The 17,073-nt window shown below is 39.7% G+C and overlaps 2 protein-coding genes across 3 annotated transcripts in view; one reads left to right on the top strand and one right to left on the bottom strand.

Moving 5' to 3' along the window:
* The window catches only part of EFCAB7 (EF-hand calcium binding domain 7), a 27,927-nt gene extending 15,007 nt beyond the window's left edge, over positions 1–12,920 (bottom strand). For both annotated transcript variants that reach the window (XM_065655935.1, XM_065655934.1), the window contains exons 1-7: positions 12,813–12,920; positions 12,446–12,550; positions 10,377–10,564; positions 6,196–6,407; positions 4,754–4,840; positions 3,736–3,931; positions 2,516–2,640 (exon numbers count right to left, since the gene is read on the bottom strand). In XM_065655935.1, coding sequence (XP_065512007.1) covers positions 2,516–2,640; positions 3,736–3,931; positions 4,754–4,840; positions 6,196–6,407; positions 10,377–10,563 — 807 coding nt within the window. In that variant the 5' untranslated portion in view covers position 10,564; positions 12,446–12,550; positions 12,813–12,920. The remainder of the gene's footprint in view (positions 1–2,515; positions 2,641–3,735; positions 3,932–4,753; positions 4,841–6,195; positions 6,408–10,376; positions 10,565–12,445; positions 12,551–12,812) is intronic.
* The window catches only part of ITGB3BP (integrin subunit beta 3 binding protein), a 21,004-nt gene continuing 16,851 nt past the window's right edge, over positions 12,921–17,073 (top strand). The window contains 1 exon segment of the mRNA XM_065655936.1: positions 12,921–13,043. Coding sequence (XP_065512008.1) covers positions 13,039–13,043 — 5 coding nt within the window. The 5' untranslated portion in view covers positions 12,921–13,038.

Here is a 17,073-nt window from a genome sequence, read left to right as displayed (position 1 = left end):
TAACAGCCACAGTTTACTCTCCCTTTCTCACTATGCAGTTTTGCAGTCGGATGGACATTTTTACAACAGGGATATCAAACGATCCAGTTAAGAAGGGCGAGCATTTCAAGGCACAAAGTCCAGGTTAAGATGTGAGCAACAGTAAGCGGAAGTTTGACAATGCTTTACGAATCAAATACTAAACTGTTATCCTTGCAGAGAGCATAAGGTGGTGCTATATTCTCTAAATTATCCATGTCAAATTACAAACAGGTATGTAAATTCAGGAAGCTAAAAGATGATTTTCTGTTTTCATTTTAGCACGTCACTTCCAAGCATAACAAAAGCTGTCAAATATCCAACACAGTGGGAAATGTTTGTGTTAAAAATGTTAATCATAAAAAAATGCTCCTCTTACTATTTAAGTTGTTGTTGACTAGTTCACACACTCACACAAAATTAAAACCAAAACCCAATATTTGTGAGAGGAATTTTTCCTATGATTAAAGCAAAGAACTTCAGTTCAACGCTTTGCCTTGTACAAAACCTGTTCCATATGCACAAAGTCGTCTCGCTAGTTCCATTGCATGAGGCTGCCTCACTATACGAATGGGAACATGTAACTGTGTCAAGAGGAAGATTTTTTGCAGGTATTTCTTTTGCTACCCATTGTGCGTACAGGTCTTTTGCTGACTTCAGTAGAGCAAAATGCAAAAGTGAGACTCCTTAGCAGGCGGAATTTAGCTACCCAGCACAGACAGAAGGTTTTGGAACGTGATACACTGCTTGTTTTTTTTTTTTGTTAATGTGTTTCAATCTTGACTAAAATCAACACAACAGAAATTTAAGATCTCCATTAGCCATCTTTTAATTAATTGTAATTCAGCTCCAGCTGAAGCCCAAAAGGTCAGCATGTTGCTTATGCTCATCTGTAGCACTTCTGTAACTATTTTTTTTCTCTCCAAGTTATTTATGTCTTTAAACATGTCACAAAACTCCACTGACAAAAAGAAACCACACAGAAGAATGTACTATGAATACATTCCATGTTTCCTAATTTAGACATTCATGTTTTGACTTCTACTGTTTTCTTCTGTCAGAAATGTAAAATTGGCATTTGTCCAACTTCACAAAGGCCATATTTTGTTTACTGTCCCAAAAAGACATGTGAACTGCAGAAAACAAACAAACAAACAAAGTATTTCAGAATATAAGATAAATAAGAAGATTTTTTTGGGTGCTAGAGTCCCATCTGCACCACAAATGAATCACCGTGTATTTATTCATTGATTCTAACAGAGTTTGTATTGTGCCCTTAATAGTTACAGTTTAAAAAATAGTAGTTCTACTTACACCTTTTCATGTTTATTGAGTGATTTCAGTTTTTACATGATGCTAATCAATAGTAATTGATATCTGCAGCTGCTTTTTTCAGTCAGTTCTTACTGGCTTGTACAAAGAAAGAGGAATCCAATATTGGGAAACTGTGCGATGGTTTTATACACTACATATCATGTATGAACAAGGTGAAATTGCAGGTTAAATTGCATGGAGGTCCAGATACCTAAACAGACTGCAAAAAATTCCTTTGAGATGATGTTTTTAAATTTTAATATAGAACAAATGTCACTGTATAGCAATGTCGAAGATATAAAGGACTTCAGAGTTCAATAACAAATACAGAGTTGTTATTTGAAACAAAAATGTAACTCATGAGAACCATCAGTTCAGTTTTCTAGCAGCAGTTACACTATGTGGTCATAATCATTTTTTCTCTTTTATACAGGAGTCTCAAGGTGCACATTTTTAATGTATCCGAGCAGTTTCCAGTTAATGTTTTATATTTCTACAGCTATTATTTTCTGTTGAAAGAAAACTAGTAAAGGTTCAGTCAAGAAAGGGAAAACAAAGGAAAAAGATCAATATTAACACTCTACAAATATTGACTTAGCAAAGTGACTTTGTTGTCTTTCTCCCACAGGAATTTATATTGAATGAGTGATTTATTTAAAAGAAAATACTGATAGGACATATTAGTCTAACTAAAAATCAATATTTTCAGGCTACAGCATATACTTACAAATTAATGCCCAACGAACTGAATACGCTCACAGATCTGTTATTTATTTCCAATTACCTTTCATATAAAGGTTTATGATACACAATCTTTCAGACTACTTAAGCATTTAAAGTTCTCACCAACCTAATAAATTATTAAATTTTAAATTTCTCAAAAAGTCATTAAACGTTTTATCCAACAGTGGTTTCATTTATAAAAAACACACTTTGTTCTATTAAACCTTCACACCTGAAAAATTATTTTCAATAACTAGATGTCAGCAAAACCAACAGTATATAAAAATGTTAATAATAATATGTACCAAGAAACCTCGCGCTACTTTATAGCTGCCCTTGACAAACTATTAATAAAACATAAGCTAAAAATCACAGAAAAATACTTTCTCATTTAAAATGGAATAACCTATGCGCCCAGAGGAAAACAGCATAATTTCAATAGGACAGGCTTACGTGATACCTTCATTGTGTCTGGCTCAATTAACTTTGTGTTTCTGTTGCTACTGGCACCCCCGCTGATAGTGGTTGATGTGGATCCTTTGCAACTCTGAGCTGACGAGGGTCTTGAAGGAGTCCTGCTGTCACCTATAAACAGAAATTCCGAGTGACAATTACGTTATTTCAACCCACTCCTAGTGCTCTTCATTGGAAAGCCTTACGTTTATAGGCACACAGGGAAAAAACAGATGAGAACAACTTCTATCAGATAAGCTGACTTGCCTTACAATTATAGAACATCTAATAATTCATTAGCCACTTGCCTTACAATTATAGAACATCTAATAATTCATTAGCCAAACACCTTTATTTCCCTGACTGCACATCTCAGGTGAACAGGTATATGAATGGCAGAAACTTGGAATCCAAATCTGCCTGAAGGACAAGAAATCGTTACCACATTATTCCATTTACCTTGGAATCGAGATAAATCTGCCCTAAGTGGAAAGGTTTAACCTGCTTCTAATTTAAAATTCTTTCTTTTCAGGACAATGCAGTTTCCCTGCCGGACAGCACAGCACTTCTGCACAGCTGCCCAATGCAATTACTTCCAAGCCTTTACTTTCTGGTTCCTTATGTTGGGGTAACTCTACTAGTACAATTGTTGATTTAGCTACATAAACTCAGTCTTCATTACTGTTTTGTCATCTTTGCACCTGTTCGGTATTGCCTAGAATTGAAGCAATTTAAAGTATACAGCACACGCTACATGTGAATATTTCATACATGGTACCTTTGCAGCTCGGGAACATTTTTAAGTATCTTTGTGACTTCGGGAAGAACATTAAACTCCCATATTGATTGTACTCTCGATAATTAAAACAAACAAACTGCTTATTGATAAATGTTTAAGGTTTCATCTCCTATCTAGGAAGGAAATAAACAACTTCCTATGTTGCAACATCTGAGCATTCATTTTCTCTCTTCCCTCTGGACTGTGTCACATGAGAGTCAATGAAACTCACCATTAAAATGTGAGAGCTTCAGATCACAGATGCAGCCAAAGTCCATTTAAATATGGGGGTCAGATATTCTGCTGAGACATTTATGTGATTGCCACAATAGAAAATTATATTAGTAACTTCCTCACTAATATGGGAAAAATTAAATAAATACTCAACTATTGAGGGACTCAGCATGAACTCCAACGGAATGAAAACTCCCAATATGAAATATAAATACCTTTTGTTGGTGCTAGTTTGTGGTCAGTTTTCCTTGAGATTCTCGGTGATGGTTTTGACACCGGCAGCGTGATCCCTTCAGAGGAAGTTTCAGCTTGACTTCCAAACTGCTGTTGCTTCAATCGACTGTCAACTTCTAGTTTCTCTCGCGCAGTCTTGCAGCACTGCTCACTGATTGTCAGGTATAAGTCACAAAACTTTAGATAAAGAGAAGTAATCTGGTAAGTGAAACATTATTTCTCACAGTTTTAAGGATTAAAATGCGACATTAGTAAGGAAAGAACAGGTCAAGAGATGTAATGGTCTTTCTCTTGAAGCACAATATTCATTTTCATGAATCAGAGCAACCACTCAAGTGACACAGTAAAATGGAGCCATGATTCAACACGGAGGTCTAAATATTGAATTAAAATTAAGTGCGACTTTCAACCCAAGAGGTGATTTATATTTCTTTCTAGATATTTGAAGACTAATTTTTTTTTAACATAAGATTCTTAACAGGAGGATGTTGTTCTCCTATGAAACGATATTTACATACAACTCCTTCTGGACTGTTTATTAAGTTCAAAAGTTAGTCATTGCTTAGAGATGATGTCAAAAAAGTTGATAAGATGTTGCATAGCGAAAATGAGACATTCAACATTATTGTATATGTGTCCCCCACAAGAAAGTATGAGATAGCACAGACATAGCAACTCTCGTTGTTTGCAAAGCTTGCTGTCAATTGTCATCTTTACCCTGTAATTCCTTTAAATCTTATCTTCACACATGCTGTTGGGTTTTGTGCTTACTATTAGGCTCTGCCTAAGACATTAAGTTCACTTGCAGCAAGTGACCTTTTCTAGGATAACAGCCAGATAAAGTGAGGGAAACAGAAATATCCACCTGCCCATGTTCCAGTACGTAGGCAGCTGGGGTAAGGTCATCAATGGGCCAACACATGGAGGTGATATGGTTGTATTTGATAATGCCAATACTGCCAGTAACACAAGAATAAATAATATCACTGTTTGCAATACCTTGTTGTAGTCAAGTTTGCCATCGCAGTTAAAATCAGCTTGTTTAATAATCGCGCTCACTTCATCCTGAGTCATTTTTTCACCTCTCTGCAATAAAAAACAACTCAGTTTGGGTTCCTAATGGAGAATAATTTTGTTTTATTGGGTCACCACAACATACTGTATTTCAATTGTTCGTTCTTTCTGTCCCAGTTTACTCTCCTCTACATTTCCTTAAAATTGTTTTATTCTCACTTTTGAGCACTCTACCAGAATTCTACTACTAGTCAGTTTTTAACAGTTACTGCTCCCCAGTGTTTACGCTTTCCAAGATGATTGGCTTTTATAATGAAGGGGGGTTTTGGCTGTACAGAGCAAGAAACCTGACAGAGAAAGAAAATAATTGTAATCATCTGTGATGTACATCTATGTAGTTTAAAGTCAGAGCATCAGCTCTACACCAACTTAGAAGACCGGGTTTTTTCAGGGGTTTTGTTTGCTTGCTTTGCAGATCCTCAGAGGACCTAGATTTTAATCTTTTCACCACTCATCATTCTAACATACTCCTGCTAACGTGGTTTTTTTAAAGTTCCATCTCCTACAGTCTCATCATAAAAAATTTCAGCTGCCATTTTAAAAAATATTATTTTCTATCTTTTCAGATTATATGATGAAGCCTAAAAATATGGTGGCAGTTCAGCAGCTAAATAAGCAAGTTCCAGATACATTTTAATGTCATTATTTTAAGTCACATTAATGATATGTACAGGTAAGCCTTATGACATTTGCATGCTTTGGGTTGATAACGCACAATCTCTGATCAAAGTATCAACCTACTCCAGCACAGTTCATCCTAAGACTCCACTGAACTAAAAATAAGATGCAGTGAAGTCACTGGTGTCACAGAACATCATAGCTGTGATAAAACTAAAACACTGCCCATGACATTTTATGTATAACTTGGATAAATGTTGTATTTTAATTTTGTATCTGAACACACACACAGACAACTTGCGAGGGAAGGACAGCAAAAGTGTGTCATCAACTCCCTTAGTAAAAGTTCATAACCTCAAAAGGCTGCAGAGGGGCCCTGTAGAGAATAGAGGGATTTGCACTAACGGAACCAAGGGAGAGACACGCGCATCCCCTTCTGTTGCTTGGCTGCCGCTTAGACAGCGTTCAACAAAACGTTCTGTGAAAGTATTAAGCATATTTTCTCTGCCAGCTTGCGCCTTCAAGGAGCAATTCCTGAAAGAGACTGACGGGTTATCAACTGCAAGACTGTGAGGGGAAAATATGGAAGAAAGATCATAGGTAACGACAGAAAACCAGAGATAAAATTGAAAAAACCCCACGTGAATCAGTTATCAATTCTTTTGATCAGGAATATGTCTTTACACATTCGGAATAGTTTCCAAAATCTCTACTAATGGTTAAAGATGGATAATTAAGTTGCTACTTACTGTTGTAAGCATTTTATGAAGTTCATCATGTAAAATATATCCAGTGTTATCTGTGTCTATTTTTCCAAATGCTTCAAGCAGTTCAGTTTTTGTAGCTGGTTTTTCTTTTTTTAAAATAGTACAAAAATCGTCAAAATTCAGTGTAGATGTTTGCGAAGTCCAATATTTATTAACTGTCTTCTGAGATGGATTTCTTCCAGCCTGTTGAAGTACTGAACAATAAAACACAATATTAACTATATATTCCAGCTGTCAGTAAAGGAGTTTTCTCAAAACATCCTTTAATCACTTTCCATGTTCATGCTCTTTTTTTAAGCCAAATCAATCCAAGGGAAGAGTGGGGTCTGAAGGACAGTTTTGCTTATAGTTGCAATCCTGTCCTCTACTGATCCAGACTGACTGGGACCTTCCCTGCCCTTGAACTCTGTGGTTTGTACTGGAGAGGTTCAAGCAGCCTGAGGGGCAGAGGAGCTCACTCGCATATTTTTTTGAAAGGAGTCATCAAACGGGCAGTGCCTGGCATCCTACATCATCCCTCGTGAACTATGATCCAGCACAGAGACGACATCTGCACCGAGAATCACACCCGCTGTCTTCTGCAGAAGGAAGAAACCAGACAGCGGTCTGTGACTTTTTATAACACAACAATATCAGAGGAATTATTTTGCTTACAGGCTCTGATCTGCAGCTTCCACTTACTCATGTGCACTGTTCTCCTAAACCAGGGGTGTCAAACTCATTTTCAACTGCGGCCACATCAGCCTCATGGTTGCTTTCAAAGGGCCAAATGTAATTTTAGGACTGTATAAATGTAGGAGTAGTAACTACTGTCCTAAACTCAACGGGATGACTTCCTTAAAGAAAGTTAATAGGTTTTAACCATTAATTAAGCAAAATATCCATGAATTCAAAGACAGCCTTCTCAAGTGACAAGTGTAAAATCCAGCCCAGTGTCTAAATCCCCGCCTTAATATCAGGAACCTATTATTTGTAAGTTTGCACATTACTAGAACCTGTTTCTACAGAGATCCACACGAGTCCTTCCATTTACTTTGCAAAGAACTGAGATTTAGTGCAGAATTTAGCTTAAACAATCTTTTATGTCACAGCTATACATTTGAATTTATCAATTCAAATTACACAATATGAATTTCAAATGTAAAGGAAAAATTATACCAACAGACATACATTGCTAAGGCCAACAGCCAATAGATACATGCAACCAGTCCCTACACCTGGCATTCTTCACCGTGAGTTTACTGGATCTAGTTAGCCTCCTAGAAGTCTTTACTGAAAACATCCTTTCAACAGTTTCCAGTGTGAAGAAGGTACTATGTTGAAATTAAATTATAATGCACAGTCTATCTGAAACTGGAAGGATGCTTTTATATCTTCCCATATAATCAGGTTTTTAAGGAAACACAAGACATCCTTCATCTCTGCACAGGCTGGCAGTTTGATTTTTAGCCAGTTGACCAATGACCAAGTCTATACCAGCTGAGAACAGTTCAGGAGCATCTGTGAAATGAGGTGGTGGCATCATTATGAATCTCAGTAGACAACTCAACATCAGACACCTTTGCTGCTAATCTCTGATTGAATGCCAAGGACTAAATAAAGATTTCTGCCCTGTCACCTCTACAAGCAGAGTCAGGAGAATACAGCAAAGCTTACATCTTTATCCATGCAACGCTTGGGCACATAGCGATTGTTTAAGGATTTCAATGTCAAGGTCAAAGGCAGAGCAGTTACTCTGTGTTTGTTTACGTGGATACCTGAGTTCCTGGAATGTCAATATAACACAGTATTCACTTACATTTAACAGAGTATCCTTCAACTACACAACACTTCTGTGTTTTTATATGTCCAGGGAGATCAGCACTTGCCATACCCTACATACCTCCCAAGTTTGTATTTTTGAAAGTTCAATTAGACCACACCTTTTATTTATTACCTTTTTACAGACTGATTCTGCTAAATGCCTTAAGTAATATTATACCACAGGAAATTAATTGTCCTTTGAGTTGACCTTGAAACTAAAATGCCCAAACACTTGCTACGTAGTGAAGTGGCGTGGATAGAGATGAAACACAAAGCATATATAGAAGAGATGACATTTGTTCACACCACTCCTATCTTAAAATCAGATTATCCAAAACTATCATTAGGCTGTTATAAAGGCACTTTTATTACAGCTGAGAAGGCCTGGATAACACCAAGTCACACGCTCAAAGAATGTGCTTGCTAATGGGTACAATTTCATGTCCTGGTACAGGGAAAGAAGCTACAAACAATTGGTGCACCAGAAAAGTACACTCAGCTTTGACAGTGATGGTTTCCACATGAAGAGCTCATGTATTTTAGGCATGGGCAATGCAGCCATTAGTGAGAAATTTATTTCCTCACATATGCAGAAAAAAATAAGGCCACTAGAATTATAACTAAATTATTTGATAGCATAGCATGTTTTTGCCTTTCGCTGTTGTTTGTTTTTTTATTACAAACAACTGCAATGCCATAATACACATACTTTTTACTGGCATCATCATCTATGAGGAAGACTTGCAAGAGCAAGCTGTACTACCACCAAGCCTAAGTGCATTCTGAGCTGCACCACGAAAACCACAAAATAAATCTCTTTAGTTTTGAAATTACACATTTCAGTGCTCTTTACCTAACTGAAGGGTTATGGACTCATGCTTTCTTTGTCATCCATGTGAGCTGGAAACATTTCTTTCAATAAAGCAAGCTAAGGTTTTTACATAAACATGAAACTCAGTAAAAAATAGGACTGAAAGACACTTTTATCAGTTCCCTAACACAATTCCTGCTATTACATACAACCACAAAACCACACAACTTTCTCATGAAAAGACAAAACTGCTCTAAGAAAGAAAAACAAAAAAACAAAACCCAACCATGGTAAGGCATAGCACACAATCCTACAGCTCCAAGACATAGCAAAGTTGATATTTGCTTGAGAAATTTTATTGGGCCATGTGAAACATATTTCACAACTGAAACAGGTTTTTACTCAGTCTTATCTTACTTCTTCCTTATTTTACTCAGTCACTAAATTATAAAGAAATCAATTTCCAACACACAGTCCTAACTACCATTTCTAGGTAAACTTTTGTAACTTTCCTAATAATTCCATGCAAGGAACTTTGAAATTCCACAGGTTTTCTAAGCAGAGTTTGTTATGCTTCACAGCTTTCACTATCTGCTAACACCTTTATTTGGTACAGCTGAAGCATTCAGAGATATAGTTTTTTCATGTTGTACCACTGACAGAAATACCACTAATACACAAATGTAATACCGATGAAAAAATGAAAACTTTTTATTTTCGTCTATGGGAACATTTTAATTCAGGAAGAGTTTTTAAAAAAGAGTAAGAATTCTCACAAAACACCAGTGTCCAAGACAGCCCATTTGATCACATGAAGTTGGTAAAGGCAATATTTTCACATATTATTTGGACAAAGCAGCTTAGAGCTGATCAGTGAGACTGTAGGAGTAAACTACCACACCCATGCCTCCAATAACCACCTCTCCTATGAGTCTGCAAACCTCTGCGCCAATTAATGCCGGTTAGCATGGCAATTTTCTGTGGCAGGGCAACTGCCCACTGTAAACTGAACTTAATCATTTCTCGAGGATAGGAAAATGTTTATTGCAGAAATGTCATCATCAAAAAGCAGTACCTAGGCCCACCTCAAGTGAGCACCAATGCTACCATCAAACTTGGTGTTGTTAAACAACTCACTTAGGTCCCCAGTAAGCTGTCGGCTGGCATTGACTTTTGCCCATTTATACTGGTGATTTACAGATGAAAAGCTCTGTATAAAATTCCCACTTCCACGAGTCATCCAACACCGAGCAACAAAGATTAAAGATTTGAGGAAAATGAAAAACATTGAAGAATGGTAGTTACTATAAACTTCAAAAAATCACTATGTGATGTATTTTATAACAGGGAAATGATGAAAACGTCTTCGAAGATACAGCCACCAACACTTGAAGTCTGAACCCTATCGAAAACTACTATAAATTCCTTAAAACAGTTACTGAGTATGTGCGTTGGGATACTCTCAAGACTGCATTGCCAACTGCTGTTTGTAAACTACCCACTGCAATCATCATACACAATAGTTATGGGAAAAAAAAGTAATCATTACCTAAACTGAGTTGTTCTTTTGATTTAATGTTTTCTAAACTGCTTTTTAAAACAGTTAGGTAAGCTGCTCGGCAGTTCATGTAAAAGATTGCTTCTTCCGCATGCTGGGACTTCTTTGCTTGGGAACTTTCGGAGCGTGTGACTTTCTGAACGGAAAGGGACGCGTTATTCTCAGGACTGCTGGCCATTCTGTGAAGAACACAATTACGGTTAGAATTTGTTACTCTTTTGCCTGTTTAATAATGTCTCTGCTTTGCCTTCTGAAACACAAACTAGCACAAATTATCCTAACATCTAGGTCATAGGTTTGCTACTCTCTAAATATGGGATGGGAATACTTACCTATGCTTGTAGGTAAGCACCATGAGATCTGCAAACACAAACAACTAGAGCTCCACTCACTATTCACAATTTCTTCTTGGTAGGAAATACTTTATTGTATTTTACTTTAATTCCAGACATTCGCTATCACAATTATTATATAGTCATGTTATTTGAAAGCAGAATGCCAAATTTTCAAGTTATCAGTGATAAAAACTTATCTCACTGGAGAGAGCTCTGTGGCTGTGCAGTCAGGACCCACTCATGTCACGTGGGGCTCCCAGTGATATTTCTTGGTGATAACAGCAAAGCCCCCTGTGTCCTCCAGTAAAAACTACAAGGGAGCGTGTTTATATTGACCTGCGTATTTGTCAGTATTTCCTCCCTCACTCAAAAGTTCACTTTCATGTTTCCAAGACTGATTTAGCTGGGAAACTGCGTAGTTTTACACAGCTTCAGCAGAGACACTGTGTGATGTTGTAAACACCATGCAACATTCAGTGTTAAAAAAAGTGACAAAATAATTATTAAATCAACTACATCTTTTTTTTTCTGGTGCCAGCCCACACTAGAATGGGCTTTTGTTTTCTGTTTTTACAGTTATAACTTAATCAAACATATGGCTAATAGTAAAATTGTTCAAAATTATAACACTAAGCCTTCAAGTATGTGATGTCAAACACACCTAATTCTACTTTTAAGAGTTATCTAAATATTAGAAATAAATAAGTCCGAAGCTAAGAACGTACATAAAACTTTATGTAACTTAGGCCTTTTAAGTACAAAAACTCTACCCATATAATTGTAAAAGAATTGAGAAAAAACACAAAATGCATTTTTTCTAAATTATTAAAGCGATTCAAAGCAGTAACTAATACTGTTTGCTCAACAATGGCCAGTAAACTTCAGCAGCAGTTTCCTGCTTTTACCAAGGGTGATTAAGGTTTTCAGAAGGCCATCACAGAGGGACACTAAATCGTCTTGTACTGTTGGACTAACAGCCTCTCATATTATTTTATCCAATGTTGACTTCAGAAAATATATTCCAGTATAATAAATTGAATATCTCAAGTTCAGCAACAAGACAACGACATCGTAGGGTCCCCTTCAGGACTCATTGGATTCTTACTCAGGAGGCCTAAATCACTCACACCTTCTTGAGTTATATACGTCTTTTACACTGGGGAAAGAAAGATAATAATCGCTTATCATGGATGAAGTACCCTATTTATAATACACAGGCCGCCTGCCTGACACTTTAATATTACACTGGCATTAGAAGGACCCCATAGGGACACTGTGATACAGTCTGGTTCCTGCAAACGGGTGTCACTATAATTAAGCACCAGTGTTACACACACAAAATGGAAGTGGCTTAAAGTCAAGGAGGAAGGGAAGAGTAAATGTTAATTTTCCAGTAACTAGTTTATAAAACGTGAACTCTCGTTTATACTCCTTAGACTTCCCATGACCAAGATATTTCTTACGTGGGCCACAGTTCTGATCAATACATCGCTCAGAAATCCAGCGAGCAACAGCTCAGTGACAGCAGCCCCGTGGCTCTGGGTGTTTTTACTGGACAAGTGACACTTTTAGACAAAATAGTCAGAAGGGAGCAATCCAGTCTCGGCTGAAGTGGGAGGACAACACAGCCTATTACTTTCCATTTTAGTTGCTGTGATTCTAATAAATAATAATAAAAAGTCTTCCAAGCAGGAGTTATGCCATTCTCTTCTTGGCAATACTGACCTTTCCTGCCGTGGGGCCGAGGTTCAGCTCCATCCACAGCAAAAACCACCAGAGAAGCTTCGCGCTGCTGCTTCTTCAGCTTCCAAGCGCTCAGGCCTCAATCTCCTGAAATTTGGAAACTTTTACCACATGAATCTCATTACCTCCCTCTCCGGTGAGCGCAGGAGTGTTCTTAGGCAAAATTTACCACCCACCCTCGTGCAAAAGACATTATAATCCCCTTCCCTCAGCCCACCAGAGGGGAACCAACGCTCCCGCCCTCCTTGCAGCCCTGAGGGGCGGGTTCGGCCGCACTTCACCTCCCGCCCAAACCGGCCTCGCACAAACCCCCGCGAGGGGACTAAGCCGCCACCAGCCCGGCTCTTACCGTAGCACAGCACCGAGAGCGGGGACAGCGAGACCCGAGGAGCCGCCCCGACCCCGCAGGCCTGAGGGGCGCGGGCTCCCCCGCCCCTGCCCGCCGCCCTCAGCCCGCCCCGCCCCGCCGGGGCCGCGTCCCGCCCTCTCAGCACCGTTTCCAGCCGGCGGCGTTTGGCCGGTGCACGGCGGCGGAGCGAGGCGGGAGATCTGCAAAAGGCGGCGGGAGCGGCGCAATGTCGTAGGTATCGGGGACGGGCGGGAGAGCGGGTTAAGCTCGAGTTAAGTTCGGGTTAAGTTCGGCTTCAGCCGCCGCTCTCCGCAGCGGGGCGGCCCCTGAGGCTCCGGGAGCCGTTGGGGCGGGACGGCCCGCGGGGGACGCTGTGAGGCGAGCGCTGCTGCCCGGCGCCCTGCGGGCTTCTCGTACAGCAGGGATCTTGTTATCTGAGGAGAATTGTGCTCCTCGGGTGATCCCGGGGAAGGAGGAGCACGCCCGTGCGTGGGGAAGGGCGGGTTTTGTTTGTAGCTCTGTCTTTTCGGCGGTTGGGTGGGACCGGGAAATATGTAAGATGGTTGGCGCCTTGGGGCAGAGCCGGAGGGAGGTTGGGTGGGCGGTTCTTTCTGCATGTTCACTACGGGAAAGCCCTTGAGGTGCTGGAGCGAGTTCAGAGAAGGGGAAGGGGCTGGAACACAAGTGTGATGGGAGCGGCTGAGGGAGCTGGGGGTTCAGCTGGAGAACAGGAGCTGAGGGGAGACCTTCTGATCTCTGAACTGCCTGAAAGGAGCTTGGAGCCAGGGGGGATCGGGCTCTGCTCCCCAGGAACAAGCGCCAGGACCAGAGGAAACGGCCTCAAGTTGCCCCAGGGGAGGCTGAGGTTGGATCTGGGGAACAATTTCTTCCCCAAAGGGCTGTGGGGCATTGGAACAGGCTGCCCAGGGCAGTGCTGGAGTCACCATCCCTGGAGGCGTTTTAAAGATGTGTAGATGAGGTTCTTAGGAGTATGGGTTAGTGCCAGAGTTAGATTATGGTTGGACTAGATGATCCTAAGGATCTCTTCCAATCAAAATGATTCTGTGTCTGCTCCCAGCTTCCCCAGCCGAGGGGAGTTTGTTTCTCTCTGCTCACCCCGTGGATAAATCCTGTGAGGCTCTGTGGTAGGGGGTGGAAGAGTGACAGGAGCCATGGCATGGGCGGGTTGTGCTGAGTGACACCTGGGCTTTGTGCTACTGTGGGAAGGTCTTGTGGGCCTGTGGCGATAAGGGCATAATGTGTTCCGTGTCCATTTTCCATCAGGCTGTATATCTTAGAATCATAGAATCATTCTAGTTGGAAGAGACCCTTGAGATCATCGAGTCCAACCATAACCCAACTCTAGCACTGAACCATGTCCCTAAGAACCTCATCTAAATGCATTTTAAATCCCTCCAGGGATGGTGACTCCACCACTGCCCTGGGCAGCCTGTTCCAATGCCTGACAGCCCTTTTCGGGAATATTTTTTTCCTAATATCCAATCTAGACCCCCCCTGGAGCAACTCGAGGCCATTTCCCCTTGTCCTATCACTTGCTACTTAGAGAAGAGACCAACACCCTCCATGCTACAACCTCCTTTCAGATAGTTCCTGTGGTCTCCAATAGGAATAAGTCCTGTTCATATTTGTCCCGTTCTTTGCAATTCATCAAGCAATAGTCATGTAAGTCTGATGCCATTCTTAGAATCATGGAATCATAGAATCACAGAATAGTTTGGGTTGAAGGGCTCTTCCCAGCTCTCCCAGTGCCCCCCCTGCCATGAGCAGAGACATCTGCACCAGCTCAGGTTGCTTAGAGCCCCGTCCAGCCTGGCCTGGGATGTCTCCAGGGATGGTTCATCCACCACCTCTCTGGCCAACCTGGGCCAGGCTCTCACCACCCTCAGCGTAAAAAAATTCTTCTTGTGTGTCTTTGCTAATTGTGGGCTGCTGAAGAACAATAAAGAAAATGCACGGGATGTTGTTGACTTCAAAAGCAGTCAGGTAAGGCCATGAGACTGAGGATGCCTATATATAGGCCTCAGATGTTGTCCAAGTTTACAGCTCTTTATGTGATTTCAAAGATAACTTATGTTAGAGCTAGCATAGGTTCCAACTTCTGCAAGTCTTTCTCTTGACCACTGGAAGTTGAAGTAATCATGCCAGACAATAGCAAGAAAAAGGAAACATCAATAAACATGCTTTGGGTTTTGGGGGGAGTTTAAGTCCATTTCTCACTGGTTGTACACTGAGTTTAACTATCATTTAAGCTGAACATAGGAAATGATCGTCTATTTTTTCTGCTTTTTCAATTAATAAGTCATTTTTGCTGGCAGGTTTTGAAGATGAAGCAATATGTAAATAGCATAGAGGAGTTTTCTTTTTTCCCCAGTGAAAGAAGAAACTTAAGAGGAAGCTGACTGAAATGGCTTCAAAATGCACTACAACACTCTCTAGAGTATCTTTAATGAAATAATATAATCGAGTCCCTGATTCTGTATATTCTTTTTTGTGCATTAAATCTGTTACCATTGCATTGATTCATAAATGAATTGTGAAGGACAGAAAGTTAAGTGCATGTGGAATTAAAAACAGTATAAAACCCCCCAATTTCTTTATAGGAAGTTAAATTGCATACCTAGACTCTCACTGTTAAGCAGTTCCTCATGTAAGTGGTTTCATCAAAGCACTATTCAAGTGAGTAAAGGTCTCCTGGTATTAGCAAGGAGCTGACAATATGACCTGGAATGATAAATGAACAATACGTTATAGCAGTAATATGTAGTTCTTTAACCTGATAAATATTATGGGCAAAATAATCATTGCAGTTTGAACAGTTAGCTATAAACATAGGCCATCATACTCTGCATAGTTAAGAAAATAAATTAAGCCTTGTCAGGGAATTTTGATCTAATTCAAGGGTATGAAACTCGGGTAAATGAGTTTTTGTGTACTGTCGTTGCATATGCCTCATCTTTCAATCTCCTGTTCTTGTTCATGCTCTGACATTTGATTCTACACCATAGCCAAAGCAAGGCTTGTCCAGCCATATAAAAAAGATAAACAGAACTGGAGCTGGTGCTATTCCTCCATCGTGTTTCCTAAAATACTTTAGGAATTTTCTTTGCACCTAGATGCCTGTATTGGTTTTTCTCCATGTTCATCTTTTGAAAGACCTGAGAGAAGACACTTTGGCCAACTGGGTCTTCACGTTAGATGTCTGGATAACTTTTGTTTCAGTGGTCCTAGTTTACCTTCTCACATTGTGCCATCAGAAAGACAATCACTAAGAAAAAAGAAGTCCAGAAGCAAACCAGGCTGCTGGGTAGGATGAATTGGGAAAAACAAGGCAAAGTTGAGCTCCTGAAGCCAAAATTGTGTCTATGCAGCTCCTTCCAATGTTGAGGTGCTCACCTGGAGCAAGGCTTGGGATGTTTGCAGGGATTTTTCAGGCCAGTAGAGAGAAATTCAGGCTGGCTGCAACTCTGTTCCTGTACACAATACTTGACAGACTTTACGGAGCATAGCCTTGACCAGTCCACAACCTTCTCCCTAAGAAATCTTCTAAACGTATATAATTTAGTAGGATTTTCATGTAGTTTCTCATTTATCTTCATCCTACAGCTACGATGAGTCCAGATTCTGCTTTACTTTGGCTTCCAGCTTCTTTTGAAGTCTATCATAAAAGCTTCCATCATCATATGCCTTAGTATAACATGCAAATGCATTGGCCCCTAGAGCATCCTTTCAGAGTAGATGTATTAATAAATATGTTTCTCTGCTGCCACTGGGGTGGAAGACATAATGGAGTCTGCATTCCTTAAGCAGTATGGGGTTCTAGTTAAAAGATAAATACACTGTAAAGAATTCCATCAAACTCTTACAGCTTTGACTGCCCTTTGGCAAGAATTTCAGATGCTTTTTTAATTTAAATGTTACCTGTTTACTTGGCTTTTTTAAGATAGAATGCTTGTATTCACCTTTTTTAATAGAGACAGTTGTAAAACGCTATTCATGTAAGACCATTACCTGAGTTATATTTCAAAGATGTGTTTTCATTCTATTTTTCCAAAACTTAAATTTACCGGTTTGGAATAGTAACATAAATTTTTAAAGGATGTGTTTGGAATTAAGTCATCTTAATCCCTTACAAGCCGAAACATTCTTTTTCAAGATGGAAACTGTGAACTAGGTTCTTGAAATATGATGTATTTTCTAAATCTTATTTAATTTGATATAATACATATGTTTCTTGGGGATT

Source organism: Caloenas nicobarica, chromosome Z, assembly GCF_036013445.1.
Source record: "Caloenas nicobarica isolate bCalNic1 chromosome Z, bCalNic1.hap1, whole genome shotgun sequence".
Classification (NCBI taxonomy): Eukaryota; Metazoa; Chordata; class Aves; order Columbiformes; family Columbidae; genus Caloenas; species Caloenas nicobarica.
Note: the sequence above shows the minus strand (reverse complement) of the source record. Positions and strands in the feature narration are given on the sequence as shown.